We start from the raw sequence: 26,597 nt of genomic DNA, 5'->3' as shown, positions 1-26,597 counted from the left end.
TATTTCTTTAATTAGAAGAAATAGGCTCCAACACGAAGCCCTCTTGAAATGAATTATTCCTACTCTAATTTGCCTACTTTCAGCACCATGAGCTGTCCATTTCCAATTGATTGTGACACGGCTGCTGCTTCAAGTTTCAGCACCACAATGTAAATGACTGAAATCTGACTTATTGTGAGGTCAATTACTGTGATAAATACATCATGGGCAAGAAACATTGTTTTTAATCGAAACTATTATAGTAGTAACAAGCTATCAAAGTTGACCGGTCCTCCTTATCACCTGCGCCTTCTCCTCAAACTGAACAGAACATAAGCTATAGGCTATTTGGAAGAAACCTTTGACTCCTGAACTGACAGCGTAGTCATACACAGCACAGCCATTAGTTAGGCTGCACACACAAAAAAAGTTGGATGTGTAATGCAGCCTAGTTGTATTTACACCGTCTCAGCAGCTATCTTATAAATATAACTGTGCTCTGTGCTTCTCCGAGCATGCACTTCGTAGCCTAAAGCCTATAGGCTGTGGATCATTTGATAGAGACCGCACTAAATCGCCTTTAGACGCACTTGATATTGCACACACAGCGGAGAATCAGAAATGAGGGGCGGCATCGGGCACACATCCATATATAGCCTAATAAGCAACTCATTCTAAAACTGAAAAATCTAGACATTTCATCAATTACAAATGACATTACCCTCCCGTTCGCTGTGCCTGCAGGCTTTACTCAGGCTTACTGTCTTCTGACAAATTACTGTACAGCTGTTAAAAAATAATTACCTAAATACTACCTAGAAATACTGTGGTGAGAAATATGGTACTGAGAAACGGCACATGCTTAAAACTGAAGTGCTGGGAATGCCCCGGCATCATAGTTGTTGTTTATGTTCATATGTCTAAATAAGAAATTCATTGTTCAGAATAGATATCATTATAGTGTATGCACTTCCAACAAACTTCACAGAGTAAACACTACACACGGGAAAACACACACACACACACACACACACACACAAACACATACAGGCTATAGGACTGCTCTAACCAGCTGTTCAACTCCCATGGGAGGGTGTTTAGTGCCCCAAAACATCACAGCAACTCGACATGACAAATTTGATTCGACATCTCTGGATGATTTCCTTGCCAGGAAGATACTGTTTAAACCCTAAACTCCAAGGGCTAAACACACACACACACAGTCACAATCTGACACACAGTCACACACTGACACACAGTCACATAGTCACACTGACACACATGCAGCCATTTTACAGCTAGGTGATGACTGAATCAGGGTTTATGTCTGTTTTTGTTTCCATTTATTTTTATTCATGTGAAAAGAAGAGGTGCAAACTAGCAGTGTGACTGTGATGTTATGTTACATGTATTTCTGTCTGTGACGTTCCTTTCTGTTGCCTTGGTGCCCCATGATACCTCACTCTGTGCTGTTGTAGATGTGCTGTTGTAGAGGAGTGTTTAGTAGGCTGATGCATGTTGCTGGCCAATTTGACACACGCACACAAATGCACACACACACACACACACAAAACATAGACAACAGGTGGTTAGGACTGTATGAGTGATAACATACAAAATCATCAACTAATGTGTGTTTGAACACTTATCATCATGCATTTATGAATGTTGTGTGTGTGAGTGTGTGTGTGTGTGTGTGTGTGTGTGTGTGTGTGTGTGTGTGTGTGTGTGTGTGTGTGTGTGTGTGTGTGTGTGTGTGTGTGTGTGTGCATAATCACCACCCTAAGTGTGTTTGACCTCACTAATGATCACACATATACAGGGACCCTCACATAGATTACAGGTACAACAAACACAGACATCTAATGACCCTACAGTGTGCTGGACATGACTACAAGATATCTGGAAAATGGATCTGGTCTGTGTGTGGAGGTGGTGGGGGGGCGTGCTTTTCAGTGTGTCTGCTTTTCAGTGTGTCTGTGATTCAACTGATTGTTGAACTGAATGATAATTTCTCTCATTCTGAAAATATTTTCTTTGAGAACTATTTCTGTCTGCTCCGGAATATGATTGTTCAGAATGGTCTCTGGATTCCAGGGTAACCGTTACCATAGCTCGTTATTGATGTTGTGAGGTGATTCATGTCTCTGAGCCGATGGCCAATCAGTGGATAGTACAACCTGTAAGCATCACCCTCTAGAACTTCTCTAACGAGTCCAGACACTCTATTTTTTAAACCTTTTATTTTTTAAACCTTTTTAGAACCTTCTGTTCTCTGATCTGTGTAGCAAGCCTCAAGCAGATGTAGCCTGTCTGTGGCAGTAATGTTCTGTAAATGTGTTTGAATACAAGAGTCCAACCTGTATCTCTGTGGTTGTCTGTTCTTTCTAGAACTAATAGATCAACATGAGTCAAGAGAAACTTGAGCTCTCCTCTCTCATCACCTATCCTCTCCTCCCCTCTCCTCTTTCATCTCCTATCCTCTCCTCTCTCATCTCCTATCCTCCCCTCTCCTCTCTCATCTACTATCCTCTCCCCTCTCTCTCCTCCCCTCCCCTCTCATCTCCTATCCACTGCTCCCCTCTCACCTCTGCTCTCCTCTCCTCTCTCCTCATCTCCTATCCTCTCCTCCCCTCTCTCCCCTCCACACTACTCTCTCATATCCTATCCTCCCCTCTCCCCTCCTCTCTCCTCATCTCCTATCCTCCCCTCTTCTCTCCTCATCTCCTTTCATCTCTCCCCTCTACTCTCATCTCCTATCCTCCCCTCTCCCCTCCTCTCTCCTCTTCCCATCTCCTCTCTGTCTCTGTTGCTTTTTTTTGCTGTAATGTCACATAAGGTCAGAGGAGGATGAGAGAGGGATGAAGTGATGAAGAGAGGAGTCAGGGCTTAGAGAAACAAGATCATAATGTCTGAGAGATTGTTGCCACCTGCTAGTTTTTGTTCCCTCTCTTATGTAATTGCTGCAGATCTGAGAGACTCCTGGGAGCAGATTACAGTGCCTGTGGAGTAAGTGTGTGTGTGTGTGTGTGTGTGTGTGTGTGTGTGTGTGTGTGTGTGTGTGTGTGTGTGTGTGTGTGTGTGTGCGTGCGTGCGTGCGTGTGTGCGTGCGTGCGTGCGTGTGTTTGTGTGTGTGTTAGGGTGTTACTCTATCCTCTTTGTGTGTTCTGGCCCTGATATTTATATACATTTCAGTGGTCCTGAGAGAGAGAGAGAGAGAGAGAGAGAGAGAGAGAGAGACAGAGAGAGAGAGAGAGAGAGAGAGAGAGAGAGAGAGAGAGAGAGAGAGAGAGAGAGAGAGAGAGAGAAACCTAACCTCCCCCTCCCCTCCTCCTTACTCCCTTTCCCCCTTCCCTCTCCCCTCCCATCCTCTTTACTCCCTTTCCCCCTCCCCTTACCCTCCCCTCCTCCTTACTCCCTTTCCCCCTCCCCTTACCCTCCCCTCCTCTTTCCTCCCACTCCCCTTACCCTCCCCTCCTCCTTACTCCCTTTCCCCCTCCCCTTACCCTCCCCTCCTCTTTCCTCCCTCTTCCCCTCCCCTTATCCACCCCTCCTCTTTTCTCCCCTTACTCTCCCCTCCTCTTTCCTCCCATTCCCCCCTCCCCTTATCCTCCCATCCTCTTTCCTCCCTCTTCCCCTCCTCTTTCCTCCCTCTCCCCCTCCCCTTATCCACCCCTCCTCTTTACTCCCCCTCACCTCCTCTTTCCTTTCTCTTTCCCCTGGCCCCACACTCGGCTCTCTCCTCATTTATCTCTTGATAACTCATCCATTATTCATTATTTTATTTTCCTTCCAAATAAAGACAGAAAACATCAGAGATGCGCCAGACTAGTACCTTATTTATACTCTCTATTTATATTCTCTCGCTCCATAAATACCATAGCAACACCATGGGGGAGACACACACCTACACTCTCACTATCATACACACCAGTTGGCTGGTATAACCTTAATTGGGGATGATGAGGTCGTAGTAATGGCTGGAACTAAATTAATGGAATGGTATCAAACACATGGTTTGATACCATTCCATTCACGCCATACCAGCCATTATTATGAGCCATCATCCTTTCAGCCTCCTGTGATGCACACACATACACACACACACACAAAACCATGTGCACAAGCAGACACAGGCATGCCCACAAACGCACACACACTGCCAGGTGAAAGTGTATATGCCAACCACTAGTATCACATCTCTTTTATAACTTTCTCTCTCTGTCTGTGCTCTGTGTGTTGGTGACTGGGGATCTGGGCAGGAGACATTCACACAATGCAACAGCAAAGATAACTGCACACAATGCCACAGCAAAGATAACTGCTTAGCAACTGTGTTAACACAATACAGATACACACACACATACACACTAACACTCAAACTGTCCCTACACTACGGTGGCCCTCGGCTGATATGTGAATTAATGTTTGTCCCTTTGGGCTCAATGAGCTGAGAGCAAACATACCATATAGAAGATACAGAAAGCGGGTTTCCTATCTCTCTTCCTCATAGAAGAATCGAGACAGCCATAGTAAGTGTACAGGTAACTGCCAAAATAATGGAAACACGAGAAATGACAAAGTATATTGAAAGCAGGTTATTCCACACAGGTGTGGTTCCTGAGTTAATTAAGCAATTAACATCCCATCATGCTTAGGGTCATGTATAAAAATGCTGGCCAGGTCATTATTTTGTCTCCATGGCTATGCCCCCATACGATGACAATGGCCCCATCCACCTGGCACGAGTGGTCACTGAATGGTTTGATGAGCATGAAAATTATGTTAGCCATATGCATTGGCTATCTCAGTCATCAGATCTCAACCCAATTGAACACTTATGGGAGATTATGGGTGACTGAGACTGCGTTTTCCATCAACAAAACATCAAATTATGGAATTTCTTGTGGAAGAATGGTGTCGCATTCCTCCAAGTTCCATACACTTGTAGAATCAATGACAAGATGCATTGAATCTGTCCTGGATCGTGGTGGCCCAATGCCCTGTTGAGATGTTTTATGCTGGTGTTTCCTTTATTTTTCGCAGTTATCTGTAGCTTACTCCTGCTCCTATACTCCTCATGGTTCCTCCTGCTCCTCTGGTGGTGCAACACATACATCTAGTGGCCAGAGAAGGTTACTGCATGTCTGTTTAACTCTTCGCCTGTCAGTCATATGGACACCTCCATTCAGACTGATGCTCCATAACTTCCTCTGGTCTCCTGAGATTGAATCATTCAAGACAAGAAATTCCCACTGACTCCTTACTAAGTTTTGTTTCTTTGTTGCAATAATAGCCATAATAATAGCCATAATAATAGCCATAATAATAGCCATAATAATAGCCATCTCAGGTGGTGGTTGTCATTGGGAGTCTGATTGTTAATGTGGGAGTAAATTCACAATGGATGTGTCATTCAAATCACTCATTATTAAAGGGTTTCTTTGAACTAATAAACTATGCATGACAATGAAAATAAATGAATTACTAATAAATCCTTCACTGTAGAGATACTTATATTTCAAGTTTCAACATAACCACTTATACAAATAGAAAAAATGACACTGCTGAAATAGTAAGACGACCACTTTTGATCTCACATTGTGAATGATTGTATTTGTCACATGCACCGAATACAACAGGTGTAAACCTTACAGTGAAATGCTTACTTACAGACCCTTAACCAACAACGCAGTTTTAAGAAAAAGAAGTGTTAAGTAAAAAATAGATAAGTAAAAAAATGTAAATAACAAATAGTTCAAGAGCAGCAGTAAAATAACAGTAAAATAAACAGCAAGGCTATATACAGGAGGTACTCTATCCTTCTCCTCCATCTCTCTATCCTTCTCCTCCATCTGTCTGCTTAACTCCCTCTCCATCTGTCTGCTTAACTCCCTCTCCATCTGTCTACTTAACTCCCTCTCCATCTGTCTGCTTAACTCCCTCTCCATCTGTCTGCTTAACTCCCTCTCCATCTGTCTGCTTAACTCCCTCTCCATCTGTCTGCTTAACTCCCTCTCCATCTGTCTACTTAACTCCCTCTCCATCTGTCTGCTTAACTCCCTCTCCATCTGTCTGCTTAACTCCCTCTCCATCTGTCTGCTTAACTCCCTCTCCATCTGTCTGCTTAACTCCCTCTCCATCTGTCTACTTAACTCCCTCTCCATCTGTCTGCTTAACTCCCTCTCCATCTGTCTGCTTAACTCCCTCTCCATCTGTCTGCTTAACTCCCTCTCCATCTGTCTGCTCAACTCCCTCTCCATCTGTCTGCTTAACTCCCTCTCCATCTGTCTGCTTAACTCCCTCTCCATCTGTCTGCTTAACTCCCTCTCCATCTGTTTGCTTAACTCCCTCTCCATTTGTCTGCTTAACTCCCTCTCCATCTGTCTGCTTAACTCCCTCTCCATCTGTCTGCTTAACTCCCTCTCCATCTGTCTGCTTAACTCCCTCTCCATCTTAGTCTGTGAGATCATGATGTTCCTCTGTAACTCAGGCAGGATTATCTTCACCAGGTTTCTCTCTGCTTCAACTCTGGCCTCTCCTTCATAGCTTCCTCTCATCTCCTCAATCTCCTGTCTGTGTCTCTCCTCCCTCTCCCTCCTCTCATTATCTCTCTTCGCTCTGTCTCTTTAGCTTTCTCTCCATCTCCTCCCTCCTGACAGATTCTCTCTTCAGCTTCCTCTCCAGTTTTCTTTTGAATTTATGTAGTTCTGTCCTTGAGCTGTTCTTGTCTATTGATGTTCTGTATTATGTCATGTTTCATGTTTTGTGTGGACCCCAGGAAGAGTAGCTAATGCTTTTGCAACAGCTAATGGGGATCCTAATAAAATACCAAATGTTATTCTCTTCATCCCTCTCTTCGTTCACCTGTCTCTCCAGTTCAGTGGTTCTTTCACTGAGTGTTCTAATGTCTACCTCATGCTCCTGGATGTGGTATGACTTTCATTGTAAAGTGTAGTACTTCTGAATGAATGCCTTTAGAAGTTAATTTAATATGTGACCAAAGTCACCAGAGTGTAACTGAAGTGGGTCACAATGTATGAAACAATTCATAGCATCCTGTTGGTTATGATTATCATAAAGACAAATTAATTACAAAGACCAGACACCTCCAACAGCTGTCATTAACTTATTTATTATACTGAATTTACAAAATGAAAAGTAAAAGCAACACTTGAATAAACAGTATTGTACATTTATTTTATTTTTTGACGTTTTGAAAAGCGGTCCACTGTACACAAGGCTTTTTAAGTATAGAACCTTTTAAAAAACACCCAGAATCTGAAGTGGACTTTCCGGTGCCAGGGCACAGGAGTAAGGCGGACACAGTTTTGGACACAAGCCCTTTACTGCCACTGAGACGTAGGGAAATCAGCTTAGCCATAATAACACCCAGACTTCTAGTTGTACATGAGGGGGAATAGAGGGTAGAAAACTAACTGATAATAATCCACCATCTTGTGCTTCTACATGCTTATTATGTGAATGGTCCTACTACAGTCTATAGCAACTAAACATTGCTCTCTCTCAATTGTTCTAACCCATACACTTATGGTGTTTTAAAATAACTTACAGGTAACATTTAACAGGTGATTTCCACCATCCTTTAAATGGAGCCAAATATGGAGTCTTTGGAGAGAAATCAAATTACAATGTTTGTGGCCTTTCACCCAATATTCAGCTAGTCCCTGACCCTTGACTAACACCGAGATCAGAGATCACTCCAGGTTGTAGCTGCCCATAACCACAGATCTAGGATCAGATAAGCCTTCATCAATCTGAAGGTTAACCAGAAAGGTGATTATTAAATATGAACCTGTATTGTATCAATGGTTAGTGGAGACTTGGACCTCCTCAGAGATGATCCTGTCCAGGCATACAGCTCTCAGATCAGTCTCTGTGCAGTACAGAACACTAACATGCTTTATGGACAGCACTTTGTCCTGTTTAATCTTTACAAGGCATTCAAGGGTCCCATTCAGCTGGTCCCAAAGTTCAACTGTCATATCTTAAACGGTCATTTAGAAATAGCAATGGTCATCTAATGGTTATTTAAAGTTGAAATCCCCCCCGTTGGATCTGGTACCAAGTGAGGAGGATACATCTCACCGGTCCTTTGTTATCAAACCATTTCCACTAATGTCATTTTCAAACAAAGAGAAAAAAAACACAGCTAATTGAATGGAGATACTTTACACATCATAAGGATAGGTTAAACATCGCTGTCGTCTAAACATGTCCATTAGTTGTTGTTGAAGAACACATGTGGGAGGGTTGGTGGAAAGAGAAGTTCTTTGAATGTTTTCCAATTAATTGCTTGAATATTTGATGAGGCAATGTAAAACACAGTGGTATTCTCTACCCGTCTACAGCATGACCTATTCCTATAGCAGACTATCCTAACCCTGACCCTCAACACAATCTAATTCAACAAATGGAAACAAAAAAATGTAAGAAAACAATGGTGAATTCAACTGCTAACATTAACATGGTGATTTGTAACTGTGACGACCAAGATATTTTTTTAAAGAACGCAAAACAATTAAATCAATCTCTTCGGTTTGGAATGGAATTCTTACAGAATCGAAAAACGTTCACCTTCTTTGTCATTGGATGATTGCAAGGTATCGTACAGGGCAGGGTAGATAGGAGAGTAATATAAATACTTCAGGGTTGAGTATAGCATTGCCCCTTTAAGAACAGAAAGAACAGTCCACAGTATTGACATATATGCCCACGCAGCCCTGGGTGTGGGAGGAGGTGAGAGGCCCACAGGCTTGCCTGAAGGGCCACCCCGCTCTCTCCCACATGGCTGGTAACAGAAGGCATGCTGAATTGAGGGAGGGTGTATATGGAAAGTCCCCTTGCCAGAGGATGGGGGAGGCCTTAAGGGGAGGGGCAGACATGGGGCTGTGGGATAGTTCCAGATGTTGGGGCAAATCAGTAATGTGGGGAAACAGAGCAAATACAGGAGCATTGGAGGGTAGTGTCGTGACAGGTTGGGGCAGCACAGGGCAGATAGGTCATGTTGAGGTCAGTTTAAGGGCAGCGGTGTTAGAAGGTCTTCCTGTGGATGGCCCGTGCTCTGTCCTCCTCATACTCCTTCTTACTGACCCACATCTTCTTAAAGGTGTCCAACGACGCCAGGATGGAGCCACTACACAGAACACAATAGAGGGAGGAGAGGAGAGAGGGATTAGGGAATAGAGAGATGTGAGAGTGAGTCTGTGTGTGGTGACCTCTTACCCGATCCACGTGGAGTAGAGCCTCTCCTGAGGGGCGGAAATCTGGACAGGAAACACAGAGAGACAGAAAGTCAGCAGGGACTTGCTGAGGAGACATCCTGTCCACACATGCTAAAAACAGACTCATATAGCAACATGCTGAGCTCTGGCCAAGAAGAGGTGAAAAGTTGGGTCATTAGTTACCATACCTTGATCTTCACGTCTTTGGGAGCGAGCTTCTTCACTTCGCTTAGTAACCTGTCCCCGAAGCCTGCAACAGAAAAGACTGTTAGCTAAGGAGCCTTCAACCACATGAGAAAACACCTTCACAACACACTAGTATTAGTTGTTGTTGGTCAGTGTGTGTGTGTGTGTGTGTGTAACCTTTGAGCAGTGTGGATCCTCCAGACAGTACGATGTTGGAGAAGAGTGTGCGTCGGAGATCCATGTCAGACTTCTGGATAGCGAAGGCCAGCACCTCGTGGATCCCCTCGCTCTCGTCTCCGATCAAGTCTGGCCTGAACAGCAGCTCTGGGGCGCGGAACCTGGCTGGACCAATCTGGACAGGGGCAGAGGTCAAAGGTCAGAGTTTGGCTCAACTGGGTGTCGAAGTGATGATGATGTTTGTAGTCCCTCAAAATAAAACAAAGGTGTGTGTGATGTTTGACTCACATCCAGCGTGCTACCGTCGGGGAGGGTGTACTGGGCCTTCTCGGTCTCCAGAGTCTCATCCTTCTGGGGGTTCAGGGACAGGTAGCAGGCTCTCTGAAGACAGAAACACACACATTACCAAGACATCCCTATTGACAGTAAGGCTGTCCAATATATTGAATTAATTAGATGAATTTGAATATATGTTTTTCTGCGATATTCCAAATGCCTGTATCGCATTTTGTCTTTATGAGCGTTTATGTCCGCTTGTTCTCGTGTTGTATTTTTGGTCCCGTCTCTTTTGCTCCTTCTGTGCTGTGTGCACCTCCCCATTTACACCAGAGATCTGTATGTAATGATGAGATGCACATCTCACCCCTAACAATGGGAGTCGTTGTCCCAAAGTCGGGTAGGCAGATGACAAACTTAGGTCCAAAATAAGCCCAAAGAAAATAAGCGGTTTCAAATCGCTATTTGAATTTGAGGTCAACAGAATCAGTCATATGGACACAAACACATTGAGACATTATTTAACTGTAATAAAGGACAAGTTAACCTTTCTGACGATACCCTTTGTATGTCTCAACTCCTCACATTGCGTACAGAGCAGACATTACTAAAACAGGAGTATCAATGAACATTGATTCTGGAAAAAGAAGGCTAAGTTTGTCGTGCCACATACCACTCGCAGCATTTTAGCCAAAGACTTATACTGTCTAGTCTGTGTTTTATAAATGTGCAATAAGCATAAAACGCAATTATATAAGGAATTGTCAACTCGTGTCATTCTGAGAAATAAGGTAGACCACTTGATTTCAACATGTGAACAAAGTGGACAGACTAGCATGCTGTTCAAACAGTTGGAGACGGACAGCAGGGTGTGTTTATAACCATTCAACTGTTTTGCCTTGTTAGCTAGCAGATACATCTAAGTTGGCTTAAACTTGAAATATAAAATTAGCTGGCTAATCACTAGCACGTGGGCTGGAGAGATTGTTGATGAGACCTGTGTTAATGTCCTATAGCCTGCCTGCTATAAGAAGTTAGTCATTATTAGTGGATGTGCATGGTTCTGGGTACATTTGCAACAAAAGAGGGCAATTTCATGGACAGACTTGAAAGCTGGATCAGCGATTATAAAATGTTTAAAAAGCAGGTTGAATTATTTTGATAAAATAATTATTAGTGTGTCTTATGGTTGTGGAAGGCTTATATTTATCCTAGGTATAACTTCACACGCCCTGAATTCATTAGATTATTGCTGACTGTGTGAAATGCAGTGCATTTGACCTTTAATTGTACAACAATGCTTATTTAGAGAGAACTTAAAAATAAAAAAAATTATAATAGAGATATATATTGTGAATCACCCATAAGTTTAAAAAAAAATTGAGATGTGATTTTTAGGCCATATCGCCCAGCCCTAATTGACAGCAATTCCTATTGAGCCCTTCATTTTCTTCTAGTTAGGTCACACACACACTGTCCGTCCCTTACCTCTTTAATGGTGCGGACCACCTCAAACTCTGCGGAGGTATGGAAGTCATAGCCCTCCTTGCGTAGCAGCAGCCGGAGGTAACGGGACACGTCCCTTCCAGCGATATCCACCCTCATGATGGAGTGGGGAATGGCAAAGCCCTCGTAGATGGGCACTGCATGGGTCACTCCGTCGCCCGCATCCAACACCACACCCGTGGTACGCCCTGTCGCATAGCTGGACCAGAGAAAGGGCCGTGAGTATAACAAACACACAGAAGCGTGCCTGCACACACTAACACACACGGTATGTACACAAACACACAAACAGTGTAGCGTACTCACAGACTGAGGACTGCCTGCATGGAGATAAAGAGGGCGGGAACGTTGAAGGTCTCAAAGAACACCTCAGCTGCCTTCTCCCTGTTCTTACTGGGGTTCAGAGGGGCTTCAGTCAGCAGGACAGGGTGCTTGAGGGGAAGACAGATCTAGTTAGCATGCGATCCAGAAGGCTGAAAATCCCTTTCTTAGTCATACCAGCTCCCTTGTCTGTTAAATACTTTTCACACACTCACAACATCCATAATTTTTTATACAATTCAATAAATCAAGAAGCCTAACATTTACAACAATGGTTAACGGTTCACACATTGAGGAGATTAGAGACAGGAAAAGGGGAGGAGGAGAATAAGGAGATGAGAGGAGAGCCCACCTCCTCTGAGAAGGTCTGCAGCTGTTCCTTAGAGTAGACATACTGCCAGATCCTCTCCATATCGTTCCAATCCTTCACTATACCATGCTCCATAGGATACCTTACTGACAGCAACCCTCTGTGCTCCTGGGAGGGAGGGATAAGAGAAGGGTTAGAGGCTTGTTGAAACTGGCCCCTTCATAGTGTGTGTGTGTAAGGCTATGGTATGAAGCCTACCTCTGCTTTGGGTCCAATGAAGAGGTCCCCCTCCAGGGCTCCTGCCATCACGCGCACGTGCTTGGGACGGCCCACACTGGATCACACACAGCAGAACACAACACAGTTAGAAACAACCCCACAGATGTTATCGATCTGAATCACAGCTGTGTCTTATTGATGTAGGATAGGTACAAATAAAGGAGGTCTTACTAGTTGGGGAAGCAGTATTTGGGGATCTGGTCTCCAGCAAAGCCAGCTTTGACAACACCTGAACCCTGGGGAGAGACAGATGGAGGTAGAGGGAAGAGTAGGAGAGGTAGAGGGAAGATTAGGAGAGATAGGACAGGAGAGAAAGTTATTCATATCAAGCTATGACTACTTAAGTTGTCTGTCCCAACCCACCACAATTAACACTCCTTGTGTGTGTGTTGAGTCATAAGACACAGCCTGAGGCAGCGGAAGGCATTATCCCACTCTGTCTGAGACATCACACACATTACAGCCCCTATCTTCTGGGTTATGGCAGCATCACTGGGCTTTAACATGCCTAGTGTTTCCTTCCTAGAAGGGTTTGAGTAAAACATTAGCCCATGAAAGGCCCCTGGGCTCATGACAGGGCAATGAAAGGCCTCTGGGCTCATGACAGGGCAACAGATGACACAGGTAGTATTATGTTGACAACAACACAACAGTTATCACCTGCAAGGTCCGATACACTCATTCATGTCCAATTATCTAGCAAATAAGCTCATTTTGGAATTAAGTTTTTTATTTCTAGTGTGGTGCGCATAATCAGTGACAGGTGGCGATAGCGAACGCTGCTAGCTAACTTCTTTCTCGGCCAACGCATTTCGCATAGATGGCTAGCCGTTCGCAAGGTGGGGTTTGTGTATCTAGCCAGTTTTGCAGCTAGTTACCTAGCCAGTGTTGCAGCTAGTTACGTTAACTGTAAATGTATCATATAAATCTAGTTAGATAGTTATTCTTCCAGAACAGAACATATATGGAGACGATACAGGCAAAACAGTGTTTGGATGAAAAATAACAACGTCAGCTGATTCTGCAGCACACACAGCAACATACATATTTGACAAAGAGACATTCTACTACACGAGGTGCACGTGGAAAGAGGTGGCTAAGCGCAAGTGGAATATATTTATGAATAATAAGCTAGTACAATGTATTCAGTAATGTCAGCTATCAAAGCACAGCTAGAACAATAAGAAGATATTTCACCGGATGTATAAATGTGAATCATCCGCTTGGCGTTTCCACTCACTACCGAATATGGTAGTGAGAGGAAGCCCAGTGGCGAGCAGTGGGAGAAGATGGATTTTGGCCAACATTATGCAAATGTCCTCATAGATGAAACATTTGATCTCAATACAGTTTTATTTTCCCAAAACTAGAATATGTTGTAGACTAACCCTTTGCCAAAGTAAAAAAAAAAAGTGGCGTTTAGAAGGGGTGCAAAGGCGAATTGAGTTATTGCACACGCGCACTTCAGAATAGGCATTCCCTGACGGAAATATGCAGATGTATGCTACAACAGGCCGATAGGATCTCGCTAGCTCGTACTCGGCTCTGCCCACCTCTTTCCTTGTTCAGCCCACTATGACTTTGTTTCCATTGGACACGACAGGCTGTGGCCTATCTTGGTTTAGATATAAAAATCTTTGATCAAAACCTCCAACACAACACTAGCTAGCTAACCTCCCTGGCTAGTCGTTAGCTAGGCAAGGGTGTGGATGAGTGACATCATACTTACATTATCGATCACAACCGGCTGGTTAGCTATAATGTCATAGGACTCCATGACGAACTAATTGTTTAAGATATGATTCTATTAATCCTTTGATACAATCTTGCCTATTTGATATTTTAATCATGTAAATAACGCCCTGTCACTCTGCTCTCAGACCACTGGTCGCTGCTGCTTGCGTTGATCACAACCCAACCCAGTAGGTATGCGGTTGTCTCTAGAGTAGACTGACAGTGGCAACACCCAATGGAAATACTGCCAGCTGGAGCCCACGTGCTCGCTGTCAACCCCAGATTTAGGGTTGTGAGCTTGTGCACTGTTTTTGCCGGCTTGCTTTTCCATCATCATAATCATTATTATCATCATCACCATCTTTATGAATAAATGTACCTTCAGCTAAATAAACTTTCCCCCTTTACAAGATGAATAGATGAGCATCAGAGAGGGTGGAAACATAATGTCTATTACATTATTATGTGCATGTTTGGGAAATCATGGGCAATTATTAGTGAACAGAAATGATGTATGTTTTATTTGTCTGTAAATTCCACAACATCCAAAAATGTTCAAGTTGGAGAAAAAACATGTATTTGCCTTTAAGAAAAAGTGTCTGTAAACCGGAAGGACTGTTTTGTATTTTTGTTCGTCCGTAGGACAGGCAGTTCGAATATTTTGTATAAATCAAAACTCCTTTATTGTCATCCAACTAGTTAAACATTTTACTGTAAAGCTACTTCGGGATTTTTATATAGAGGTATTGTCGAGGTAAGAAACCACTGTCATTATTCAACAACAACTTAAAGTTATGAATTCTTCTAATCTATAGTTAGCTAGCTAGGTAGTTACGTACCGGAGGTAGCTAGTATGGCTACTCTTAACACTTGCCCGTTAGCAAGTATCACAAAGCGATTAAAACTTATGAATGGCAAATTGTATGGACATGTCATTTTCTGATCCAACTAAAACATAGAAAATATGCATCACAGCATTAACTATAGCTAAGATTAGTTTGCAGTGGTCACTGGGGCATGTAATTTAGCCAAGGCCTTTGTAGCCAGTTACAAGTTTGACCGGAAGTGAGTTTGTGAACGTAGATGAAGCAAGCTAATACAGGCAGTTAGTAAATAAATGCTGTCTATATTTTAGCCAGATGTAGAGAAAGTGAAATAATGTGTGTGTAGGTCTTGCCTGGCTGGCCCATGGTGAGACGGGGACCTAGAGGAACTGAACAGACACAAGATGGCCTGTGTGGAGGAGCCCCCTGAGAAGTAAGTAAGTGTGTGTGTGTGTGTGTGTGTGTGTGTGTGTGTGTGTGTGTGTACGAGCATTAACCTGTGTCTCCCAGGCACTGCTGGGTGTGTTTTGCGACAGAGAGAGAGGATCGCGTGGCAGAGTGGGTGAGCCCCTGCAGATGTAAGGGCTGTACCAAGTGGATCCACCAGGCCTGTCTGCAGCGTTGGCTCGATGAGAAGCAGAAAGGAAACAGTGGAGGAGCCGTCAGCTGCCCTCAGTGTGGCACAGAGTACCGCATTGTCTTTCCCAAAATGGGTAACTAACACACACACTGCATCATCTTACCCAAGGTGGGATATAGAACAATCACACTACACACCACAATGAAAGCTCTATTCTGTAGCTTTCATGTCCAGGTGTGTCAGTTAGTTCATGGCTGTCTATATATGTTTGTCCCCCCCACCCTCCAGGGCCGTTGGTATACTTCCTCCAGCAGATGGACAGTGCTCTGTCACGGGCCAGTCCATTCACTGCTGCCGGTGTGGTGGTGGGGACAGTCTATTGGTCAGCTGTCACCTATGGAGCTGTGACTGTCATGCAGGTACATACATGCCTCTTGACTTCTGACCACTGAACCTTAACCCTGTCATACCTGTTATACCCTTGACCTCTAACCCATAACTAACACTAACTACTCACTAGTTCAGTAACTAGTTCAGTGAATCCATTGCAAACAACAATGCAACTCAAAACACAAGAGTCCCAGTTCACCTCTTTCCCTCCCTCTTTCTCCAGGTGGTGGGCCATAAGAAGGGCTTGGATGTGATGGAGAGAGCAGATCCTCTGTTCCTCCTGATGGGTCTACCTACCATCCCAGTGATGCTTGTCCTGGGCAAGATGATCCGCTGGGAGGACTACATACTGAGGCTGTGGCAGAGACACTCCTCTAAACTACAGTTGCTATTGCCAGGTATACATGCATGCATACATACATACAGTGGGGCAAAAAAGTATTTAGTCAGCCACCAATTGTGCAAGTTCTCCCACTTAAAATACTTATTTTCCACCATAACTTGCAAATAAATTCATTAAAAATCCTACAATGTGATTTTCTGGATTTTTTTCTCCTCATTTTGTCTGTCATAGTTGAAGTGTACCTATGATGAACATTACAGACCTCTCTCATCTTTTTAAGTGGGAGAACTTGCACAATTGGTGGCTGACTAAATACTTTTTTGCCCCACTGTACGTACATACATACATGCATACAAAAGTGAGAAGACAGGTTGTCTGCCTGGGTTATGTCTGTCTGTCTGTCTGAGGTATGGTTAACTCTAGAGGTTTAGTAAACGTTACAGCATATAGTACATTCTGCAAATGAAATGAATTTAACAAAACAATTTTTAACTATTCCTCTCTTCCCCTCCCTCCCAGGTATAGGTCGTCCGTTGCCCCGTGTGCCAGCTGATGGGGTTAATGGAGGGGACCACCTGTCAGTGTCTCGTACTCTGTGTGGAGCTCTCATCTTCCCCTCTGTAGCCAGCCTGGTGGGACGACTGATCTTCGGCAGGGTACCCTCATCTCTGCAACGCACCGTTCTGGTGAGGGGAGAGTGTATTTGTATAGTATGTCTCAAGGCTGGGGTAGCATTTGTTTTATGTTTATCTCTCGCTCTCCTTCTCTGTGTTGTAGGGTGGTATAGCATTTGTGGTGATGAAGGGAGTGTTGAAGGTGTATTTCAAACAGCAGCAATACCTCATTCAGGCCAACCGCCACATCCTCAACTACCCCGAGAGAGGGAGGGATGGAGAGACGGAGGGACGGAGCGAGGGAGGAGAAGACGACACAGAGGACAGCGGAAATGAGTGAATGCAAGACTCCCCCTCCCCAACCTTAACCCCCCAGAATCCTCTGTTCCCAATCGCAATGTAGTTTTATTTTACTCAGACAAGGGGTGTGTTTAGGAGGTGCATTACATTTCCAAAAAGAGAACTTGTCCAATAGGAATGCAATTGTTAGTTTTTTTCTCCCATTTGTCTCCTGAATGCGACCCAGGTCTTCTATTTGCATTGTAAGATATCCACCCAACCATGACTGTATGTGTGAGCGTGTGTGTACACTGTAGAGCCCATGCTATTTTATTTGCCTGTATGAATGAATTGGCTAATAAAGTGATTTGATTGCTACATTCTGCATTCTCTCTGTTTGATGTGATTGATTAGGATCCCCATTAGTCAACTCCTATGGCGACAGCTAGTCTTACTGGGGTCCAACATAAAGCAAAAAAGACAGACAAAATACTTTACAAATTGCATACATTTAAAAACAACATGTAGTGTATGTGTGCATCTAACAGTTCCACATACATGTCAGTACATACATCAAGGAGGTCACATGAGGGAGAGGCGTTGTGCCCTGAGGTGTTGCTTTATTATAATTATTTTTAAACTGGTTTGCTGTTCACCTGCGCTATATAAGATGGAAGGGAGAACTCATGACTGTATAATACTCTACATTTCCTTGAATTTGTTCTGGACCTGTGGGGACATGTCTAGTGGGGTAAGTGTGTGTGTGTGTCAGTGCTGTGTGTAAGTTGACTATGAAAACAGTTTCTTATAAAAAACATATTTAATAATAAGATGAAACTAGAGCCAGCAGAAATTGCTTTGTGGAGTGTGGTGTCAAAAAAGCAGAGCATATGTTTATTACGGATAGACCTCTCCCCATCTTTACAACCATTGAATCTATATATTCTGACCATGACCGTTCACAATCTTAGGTAACACCAAGTAATTTAGTCTCCTCAACTTGTTCAACAGCAACACCATTCATTACCAGATTAAGGACCCTGGGACTAAACACCACCCTCTGCAACTGGATCCTGGACTTCCTGACGGGCCGCCCCCAGGTGGTAAGGGCAGGTAAGAACACATCTGCCACGCTGATCCTCAACACGGGGGCCTCTCAGGGGTGTGTGCTCAGTCCCCTCCTGTACTCCCTGTTCACTCATGACTGCACGGCCAGCGTACGACTGCACACCATTAAGTTTGCCGATGATACAACAGTGGTAGGCCTGATCACCGACAGCCTATAGGGAGGAGGTCAGAGACCTGACCGTGTGGTGCAAAGACAACAATCTCTCCCTCAACGTGATCAAGACAAAGGAGATGATTGTGGACTACAGGAAAAGGAGGACCGAGCACGCCCCCATTCTCATCGACTGGACTGTAGTGGAGCAGGTTGAGAGCTTCAAGTTCCTTGGTGTCCACATCACTAACAAACTAACATGGTCCAAGCCCACCAAGACAGTCGTGAAGAGGGCACGACAAAACCTATTCCCCCTCAGAAGACTGAAATGATTTGGCATGGGTCCTCAGATCCTCAAAAGGTTTTACAGCTGCACCATCAAGAGCATCCTGACGGGCTGCATCACTGGTATGGCAACTGCTCGGCCTCCGACCACAAGGCACTAGAGAGGGTAGTACGGCCCAGTACATCACCGGGGCCAAGCTTCCTGCCATCCAGGACCTCTATACCAGGCGTTGTCAGAGGAATGGCCCTAAAAATGGTCAAAGACTCCAGCCACCCTAGACATAGACTGTTCTCTCTGCTACCGCACGGCAAGCGGTACCGGAGCGCCAAGTCTAGGTCTAGAGGCTTCCAAACAGCTTCTACCCCCAAGCCATAAGACTCCTGAACATCTAGTCAAATGGCTACCTAGACTATTTGCATTAAGCCCCCCTCTTCTATGCTGCTGCTACTCTCTGTTATTATCTATGCATAGTCACTTTAATAACTCTACCTACTTGCACATTGACTCTGTTCCGGTACCCCCTGTATGTAGCCCCGCTATTGTTATTTACTGCTGCCCTTTAATTATTTGTCATTCTTTATTTAACCAGGTAAGCTATTTGAGAACAAGTTCTCATTTACAACTGCGTCCTGGCCAAGATAAAGCAAAGCAGTGCGACAGAAACAACAACACAGAGTTACACATAGAATAAACAAGCATACAGTTAATAACACAGTTTGGGTCTAGAGTGTCACCCCCTTTGAAGAGGGCCCCTTTGATGGCCGTGGCAGCTTTCCAATCTTTAGGGATCTCAGACGATACCAAAGAGAGGTTGAACAGACTGGTAATAGGGGTTGCAACAATGGCGGCGGATAATTTGAGAAAGAGAGGGTCCAGCTGATTTGTACGGGTCCAGGTTTTGCAGCTCTTTCAGAACATCTGCTATCTGGATTTGGGTGAAGGAGAAGCTGGAGAGGCTTGGGCAAGTAGCTGCGGGGGGTGCGGAGCTGTTGGCCGGGTTTGGGGTAGCCAGGAGGAAAGCCTGGCCAGCCGTATAGAAATGCTTATTGAAATTCTCGATTATCGTGGATTTATCGATGGTGACAGTGTTACCTAGCCTCAGTGCAGTGGGCAGCTGGGAGGAGGTTCTCTTATTCTCCATGGACTTTACAGTGTCCCAAAACTTTTTGGAGTTAGAGCTACAGGATGCAAATTTCAGTTTGAAAAAGCTAGCCTTTGTTTTCTTGACTGACTGCGTGAATTGGTTCCTGACTTCCCTGAAAAGTTGCATATCACGGGGACTATTCGATGCTAGTGCAGTCCGCCACAGGATGTTTTTGTGCTGATCAAGGGCAGTCAGGTCTGGAGTGAACCAAGGGCTATATAGATTGAGGGCATCTAGCTTAGATTGTAGGACTGCTAAGCATATCCCAGTTTAGGTCACCTAACAGAGCGAACTCTGAAGATAGATGGGGACAATCAATTCACATATGGTGTCCAGGGCACAGCTGGGAGCTGAGGGGGGTCTATAACAGGTGGCAACAGTGAGAGACTTATTTCTGGAGAGATTAATATTTAAAATTAGATGCTCGAACTGTTTGGACATACACCTGGAAAGTATGACAGAACTTTGCAGGCTATCTCTGGAGTAGATTGAAACTCCTCCCCCTTTGGCAGTTTTATCTTGACGGAAAATGTTGTAGTTGGGTTTGGAAATCTCAGCATTTTTGGTGGCCTTCCTAAGCCAGGATTCAGACACGGCAAGGACATAACGGCTGGCAGAGTGTGCTAAAGCAGTGAGTAAAACAAACTTCGTGAGGAGGCTTCTGAACAAATGAGAGTGCCTGGGGATAAATGAGAGTGCCTGGGGATACGCAGGGCCTGGGTTAACCTCCACATCACCTGAGGAACAGAGGAGGAGTAGGATGAGGGTACGGCTAAAGACTATCATAAATGGTTGTCTAGTGCGTTGGGAACAGAGAATAAAAGGAGCAGATTTCTGGGCGTGGTAGAATAGATTCAGGGCATAATGTACAGACAGGGGTATGGTGGGGTGCGGGTACAGTGGAGGTAAACCCAGGCACCGAGTGATGATAAGAGAGGTTGCATCTCTGGACGGGCTAGTTATGCTGGGTGAGGTCACCGCATGTGTGGGAGATGGGACAAAGGAGGTATCTGAGGCATGTTGAGTGGGACTAGGAGCTCCGCAGTAAACTAAAACAATGATAACTGTCCTAAACAACAGTGTACAAGGCATATTGACATTTGAGAGAGAGGTAAAGTGAGGCATAAAGCAATCACGGGTGTTGATTGGGAGAGCTAGCTAAGGCAACAACTGGTAAGACAACAACAGCTCTTATCTTACTTTTTTTTTTTTTTTTCTTAAAACTGCATTGTTGGCCAAGGGCTTGTAGGTAAGCATTTCACTGTAAGGTCTACATCTGTTTTATTTGGCGCATGTTACAAATACAATTTGATTTGATTCAGCAGAGTTCTAGAACTTAGGGAACGATTTGTGCCAAATACAGATCTCTTAGTTTTTAGAGATGTTCACAACCAGTTTATTACTGGCCACCCATTCCAAAACAGATTGCAACTCTTTGTTAAGGGTTTCAGTGACTTCGTTAGCTGTGGTTGCTGATGTGAATATAGTTGATCATTATACATGGACACACATGCTTTGTTTAATGCCAGTGGCAGGTCATTGGTGAAAAGAGTAGAGGGCCTAGAGAGTTGCCCTGCAGTACACCACACTTTACATGTTTGACATTAGAGAAACTTCAATTCAAGAAAACCCTTTGAATTATATTAGATAGATAGCCCTGATTCCACGATATGGTAGAGGTTGAAAAGCCATAACACCTACGTTCTCAACAGCAGGTTATGGTCAATAATATCAAAGGCTGCACTGAAATCTAACAGTACAGCTCCCACAATCTTCTTATCAATTTATTTCCACCAATCATCTGTCATATGTGTCAGTGCTGTACATGCTGGGTGACATTCTCTATATACCTGCTGAAAGTCGTATTAATTTGTTCACAGAGAAAAATTTGGTAAAACAATTTTTTCCAACAGTTTGCCTAGAGTTGGCAGCAAGCTGATATAGATGAAACATATGACAGATAAGAGTGGCTATAGAGTCAGTTACCATCCTTAGTAGCTTTCCATCTAAGTTGTCAATGCCAGGTTTGTCATTATTGCTCGATAACAATGATTTTTCCGCACAAGTAGACAATGGACCTGATCGGACAGCTCAGAGCCTCTGCTCCTTTTTGTCCATAAGAAACAATTTGATTGGTGGAAGAGGCAGGGCAGGCCAGGAGCAAGGCATCCCCCGAGGCTGAATGCCCTAAGGTTTTTATCAGAACGGTTGTAGATTAGTTTCGCCTTTTTGCTTTTCCCGACATGAGTTCGTGGTGTTTTGTTTTAAAAATAGAAGTAAAAAAGAAAAGAAAAATAACAAATGAGGGATAAAAGAACGTCATTAAAATTATAGCTCACAGTTGTGCATGGGGAGAGGGGTCGGGGTGCTAAGGAGTGCATTCACATATCTACACATTTTCATACACACACGTTTTTTTGTAAAAAAAAAAAAAAGTCTTGTAATTTTTGTATTTTTTCTTCCTCTCTTCTAGGTCAGCTTCAGCATTATGGACATGGGTGTATCTGTGGTCCATTTAGCCTGTCTCAAGGCTTCCTTCAATGATGGGTTGTGAGTGGCTCTGTTGATGAACTTCTGGCCAATGATTGACTGCCTATTGTTGATTGATGTCAGTCCAGATATGCTGTTAACGTAGTGGTTGCTGATGTATTTTGGTAGTCTGTAAGCCATTTTTGTTGCCAATTCATCTGCTTAAGGACAGGAAGCGAGGAAAGGAAGCATTAATTGTTTAGAAAAAATTATTTTGACCAATGACATCTCGGTAACTGCATGTGAGTTACCACCTTATTCATCGCCATTGGACAACATTCACTCTTTAATCGTTGATTGGACGACATCGTTGCAACGCTTTTTCAAGCTTTTTATTTTATTGCGGATGTTTTGGTTCCAATCGAAAAAATCAGAAACGGGTGCATTTAGCTAGTTGACTCAAGCCGAGCAGCTAAATAACCAGGACTATCATGAAGAGAGTCACTCTGTTTGTCAACGGAACGTCTTCCAATGGCAAGGTAAGCTAGTTTCCGAGAACCCTATCGGATCCCTTTCTATATCAACGGCAGCACAGATAACATCACTGCATAGCTACTGCTGTAGCTAGCTACAAGCTACATCTCATCTGACCACAGTAGGTACGCTAGGTTGCCAGCAGTTTCGTCTTTTGTCAGTGTACATCGCCAGATATATATTGTCGCAGGGTTGTATCTGTGGGCTTCGTGTGTATTTTGCCGCAGGTTGTGGCGCTGTATGGATCGCTGACAGACCTGCTGTCCGTCGCTAGCAGTAAACTGGGAATCCGAGCCTCCAGCGTTTATAACGGGACAGGCGGTCTTATAGACGACATAACGCTTATAAGGTGAGTTCAAAATTGGCGACATAGCCGAACTAATCAGCTAGCTAGGCAGGATAAAGTTATGTTCACTGCTAACACCGTGCGTGTGTGTTCTGCAGGGATGATGACGTGCTGTATGTGTCTGAGGGCGACTCCTTTGATGGTAAGTTGACTACAACCTCTCAACAGCTCTATCAGGAGGTACAGTGTGGGATATTCTGTGCTTCTATCTGGGTGGGATGTACTTGCTATCTGTATGACTTCCCTCAGATGCGAGAAAGACAAAGTGTGCAGACCCCCAGGATGACCCTGGTTGTCCAGACTGGTTCCAAACTCACACTGATTGGCTGACGCTCAACGTTGGGGGTTGCTGCTTCACCACCACACGGTAACCATGACAACCTTGCAGTCTGTCCACTCCATTCTATTGATACACATAACCTGTGTGGTGTGTTTTCTCCTCAGGAGCACTCTGGTCAGTAAAGAACCAGCGAGCATGCTGGCCCACATGTTCCGAGACAAAGGTGATGATGTCACTCCCACAATTCACCACTCACACTCTCCTCCACTCAATTTTCATGTCCCAAATTCCGTGTGTGTGTAGATGTGTGGGGTAATAAACAGGACTCCCATGGTGCCTACCTGATAGACAGGAGTCCAGGCTACTTTGAACCAATCCTCAACTACCTGAGACACGGACAACTCATCATCAATGACGGCATCAACCCACTGGGTATGCCACACACTCACAATGTACACACTGGACTTACACACACACACACACTAATAGCTACTTCATCTCTTTCTCTGTCTCAGGGGTCCTGGAGGAAGCTCGGTTCTTCGGCATTGAGCAGCTGGCTGAGCAACTGGAGAACCTGATCAAGGTGTGTGTGTGAATACCGTAAGTGTGCATGAGGCTTGTCTATCCTAACTACACCATATTTTCTCCTTCCCAGAGTTCCCAGCCTGCTGATGACCACTCCCCTCTAACCAGGAAGGAGTTTGTACGTTTCCTGTTGGCCACACCCACCAAGTCAGAGCTGCGCTGTCAGGTAGCACACACTCACCAAAATGTATCTGTTTTCAGTGGCTATGCTCTATCTTGTCTGACACTGTCCTCTTTGATCTCCCTCTATCTCTCTCTCACTCACACACACACACACACACACACACACACACACAGGGTCTGAACTTCAGCGGTGCAGACCTGTCTCGCCTGGACCTGCGCTACATCAACTTTAAGATGGCCAACCTGAGAGCTGCCAACCTCACTCACGCCAACCTCAGTGGTGCCAACCTGGAGCGGGCAGACCTGTCCTCAGCCTGCCTTGACGTGTGTTACTGTGTGTGTGTGTTACAGGGAGCTAACCTACAGGGTGTTAAGATGCTGTGTTCTAATGTGTGTGTGTGTGTGTGTGTTACAGGGTGTTAAGATGCTGTGTTCTAATGTGTGTGTGTGTTACAGGGAGCTAACCTACAGGGTGTTAAGATGCTGTGTTCTAATGCGGAGGGTGCATCTCTGAGAGGCTGTAACTTTGAGGACCCTGCTGGAGTCAAAGCCAACATGGAGGGTAACACGCACATATAAACAAATTTGACTTGACTCAACACACACACACACTTGGATTGCAAGGTTCAATATCTTTTCGATCATACTTGGATTTGTATTGGTGTGTGTTAGGTGCCAACCTAAAGGGGGTGGACATGGAGGGTAGTCAGATGACAGGTATCAACCTGCGAGTTGCCACACTGAAGAACGCCAAGCTGAAAAACTGCAACCTGAGAGGAGCTACACTGGCTGGCACAGACCTGGAGGTAAACACACACACACACACACACACACACACACACACACAAAACACCTCTCAAACATAGCTCCCTCCCTCTCTTTCTCCCCCTCTCTCTCAGAACTGTGACCTGTCTGGATGCGATCTACAGGAAGCTAACCTTCGGGGCTCCAACGTGAAGGGAGCCATCTTTGAAGAGATGCTGACTCCACTGCACATGTCTCAGAGTGTACGATAACCCCACTGCACATGTCTCAGAGTGTACGATAACCCCACTGCACATGTCTCAGAGTGTACGATAACCCCACTGCACATGTCTCAGAGTGTACGATAACCCCACTGCACATGTCTCAGCGTGTGCGATAACCCCACTGCACATGTCTCAGCGTGTGCGATAACCCCACTGCACGTCTCAGCGTGTGCGATAACCCCACTGCACATGTCTCAGCGTGTGCGATAACCCCACTGCACATGTCTCAGAGTGTACGATAACCCCACTGCACATGTCTCAGAGTGTACGATAACCCCACTGCACATGTCTCAGAGTGTGCGATAACCCCACTGCACATGTCTCAGAGTGTGCGATAACCCCACTGCACATGTCTCAGAGTGTGCGATAACCCCACTGCACATGTCTCAGAGTGTGCGATAACCCCACTGCACATGTCTCAGCGTGTGCGATAACCCCACTGCACATGTCTCAGCGTGTGCGATAACCCCACTGCACATGTCTCAGCGTGTGCGATAACCCCACTGCACATGTCTCAGCGTGTGCGATAACCCCACTGCACATGTCCCAGCGTGTGCGATAACCCCACTGCACATGTCCCAGCGTGTGCGATAACCCCACTGCACATGTCTCAGCGTGTGCGATAACCCCACTGCACATGTCTCAGCGTGTGCAGTAGGGTTATCGTACACGTCTCAGATTGTGCTACTCCTCCACTGAACCCCACACAAACACACTCCTGGTCCTTAAGTCATTCCTCCCAACCCCCTGTGTAGCTCACCACTGATTTTCTCTTCTCAGAAGAGACTAGTTGCCCAATACTATATCAACCCTTAGGAGTCACTTAGCTGCCCGAGGGCAGTGGTTGTTCCTCTGACATGAGTGAATGTGAAACGAGACCCAGGAATGTTTTAGTTCTGGTACACATGTTTGTATATATGGCGTAAAAGGTTCTACATGTTTGTATATATGGCGTAAAAGGTTCTACATGTTTGGATAATAATATATGTATTTTGAAGGTAGATACGGCAGATTCGGGCCAACTTCCGCAACAACAAACGGTGTGAGGCTAAACTTCTCGCTGTTTTGGTCTCGCAGCTATCACGTTGCAGCAGTGTGAATCTGAGGTTCATGGCAAAAGTTATATGGCTGAGTCTCACTTTAATGGGTCCACATGTACATTATCCTACATGGACCATCTTCTCCATGCCAGGGGTTGGATTTCCATCACATGGTGCTACACTTTATCATTGTGAAAAGTTGTTCTATTTTTGTATCACACTATCACTGTATAATTACTGTCTTATGTCTTTTGCAATAAAGGCTCTAGCCTGTTTTTAGTATCTAGTTGTGTTTTTATGTCAACGGTTCCTCTAAGTGATCCGCACGTATATTTGGCATGCTTTACCCTCGGAAACTTGAGTTAAAGAGACAATATTTGGAAGGATGTCCCCGGCAGACGAGGCACGCATAAAGTGATGCACACATACAAGGGTGTGTAGGGTAACTGGAATGTACCTTATTGTGAAGGTTTGTGTTTGAAACCTGCCTTTTTGGGACA

The 26,597-nt window shown here is 44.6% G+C and overlaps 3 protein-coding genes across 9 annotated transcripts; 2 read left to right on the top strand and 1 right to left on the bottom strand.

Annotated features, from left to right (window-relative positions):
* Positions 1-7,097: 7,097 nt before the first annotated feature.
* Positions 7,098-14,231, bottom strand: LOC110523429 (beta-centractin). The gene is made up of 11 exons (XM_021602110.2): positions 14,009-14,231; positions 12,451-12,515; positions 12,259-12,334; positions 12,043-12,168; positions 11,676-11,800; positions 11,352-11,568; positions 9,876-9,968; positions 9,588-9,762; positions 9,413-9,474; positions 9,226-9,266; positions 7,098-9,136 (listed from the first exon to the last, which is right to left on the bottom strand). Exons 1-11 carry the CDS (start codon positions 14,054-14,056, stop codon positions 9,034-9,036), a joined length of 1,131 nt encoding a protein of 376 aa, XP_021457785.1. The 5' UTR covers positions 14,057-14,231; the 3' UTR covers positions 7,098-9,033.
* Positions 14,232-14,709: 478 nt separating this feature from the next.
* On the top strand, positions 14,710-17,421 carry march5 (membrane-associated ring finger (C3HC4) 5). The gene is given in 7 exon segments (NM_001164066.2): positions 14,710-14,767; positions 15,184-15,270; positions 15,348-15,550; positions 15,706-15,836; positions 16,031-16,205; positions 16,670-16,836; positions 16,928-17,421. Coding segments are annotated over 6 exon segments (882 nt in total). The 5' UTR covers positions 14,710-14,767; positions 15,184-15,241; the 3' UTR covers positions 17,105-17,421.
* Positions 17,422-22,253: 4,832 nt separating this feature from the next.
* LOC110523428 (BTB/POZ domain-containing protein KCTD9) lies at positions 22,254-26,379 on the top strand. 7 transcript variants are annotated; one of them, XM_036977051.1, is made up of 13 exons: positions 22,254-22,700; positions 22,923-23,044; positions 23,140-23,183; positions 23,291-23,408; positions 23,486-23,544; positions 23,625-23,753; positions 23,837-23,904; positions 23,977-24,072; positions 24,204-24,365; positions 24,486-24,591; positions 24,702-24,835; positions 24,896-25,024; positions 25,057-26,379. In XM_036977051.1, exons 1-13 carry the CDS (start codon positions 22,653-22,655, stop codon positions 25,075-25,077), a joined length of 1,236 nt encoding a protein of 411 aa, XP_036832946.1. In that variant the 5' UTR covers positions 22,254-22,652; the 3' UTR covers positions 25,078-26,379. The 7 variants fall into 7 exon arrangements, 6 of the variants coding, with proteins under 6 accessions (XP_036832946.1, XP_021457779.2, XP_021457781.2 ...); XR_005051683.1 differs by having other exon boundaries at positions 22,259-22,700; positions 24,896-25,986; positions 26,018-26,379; XM_021602104.2 differs by having other exon boundaries at positions 22,259-22,700; positions 24,896-26,379.
* Positions 26,380-26,597: the final 218 nt, after the last annotated feature.

Source organism: Oncorhynchus mykiss, chromosome 5 (genome assembly GCF_013265735.2).
Source record: "Oncorhynchus mykiss isolate Arlee chromosome 5, USDA_OmykA_1.1, whole genome shotgun sequence".
NCBI classification, from domain to species: domain Eukaryota; kingdom Metazoa; phylum Chordata; class Actinopteri; order Salmoniformes; family Salmonidae; genus Oncorhynchus; species Oncorhynchus mykiss.
This window is presented reverse-complemented; position numbering and strand designations above follow the sequence as displayed.

Bases quoted from the DNA above. Each gene is read 5' to 3' on its own strand.
- LOC110523429 (XM_021602110.2), bottom strand. From the start codon at position 14,056: ATGGAGTCCTATGACATTATAGCTAACCAGCCGGTTGTGATCGATAAT. The intron at 9,969-11,351 runs GTAAGGGACGGA...TTCTGTCTTCAG, and splicing joins TGGTCCGCACCATTAAAGAG to AGAGCCTGCTACCTGTCCCT. The intron at 9,763-9,875 runs GTGAGTCAAACA...GCCCCTGTCCAG, and splicing joins CCGACGGTAGCACGCTGGAT to ATTGGTCCAGCCAGGTTCCG.
- LOC110523428 (XM_036977051.1), top strand. From the start codon at position 22,653: ATGAAGAGAGTCACTCTGTTTGTCAACGGAACGTCTTCCAATGGCAAG. The intron at 23,545-23,624 runs GTGATGATGTCA...GTGTGTGTGTAG, and splicing joins CCACATGTTCCGAGACAAAG to ATGTGTGGGGTAATAAACAG. The intron at 23,905-23,976 runs GTGTGTGTGTGA...TCTCCTTCCCAG, and splicing joins AACTGGAGAACCTGATCAAG to AGTTCCCAGCCTGCTGATGA.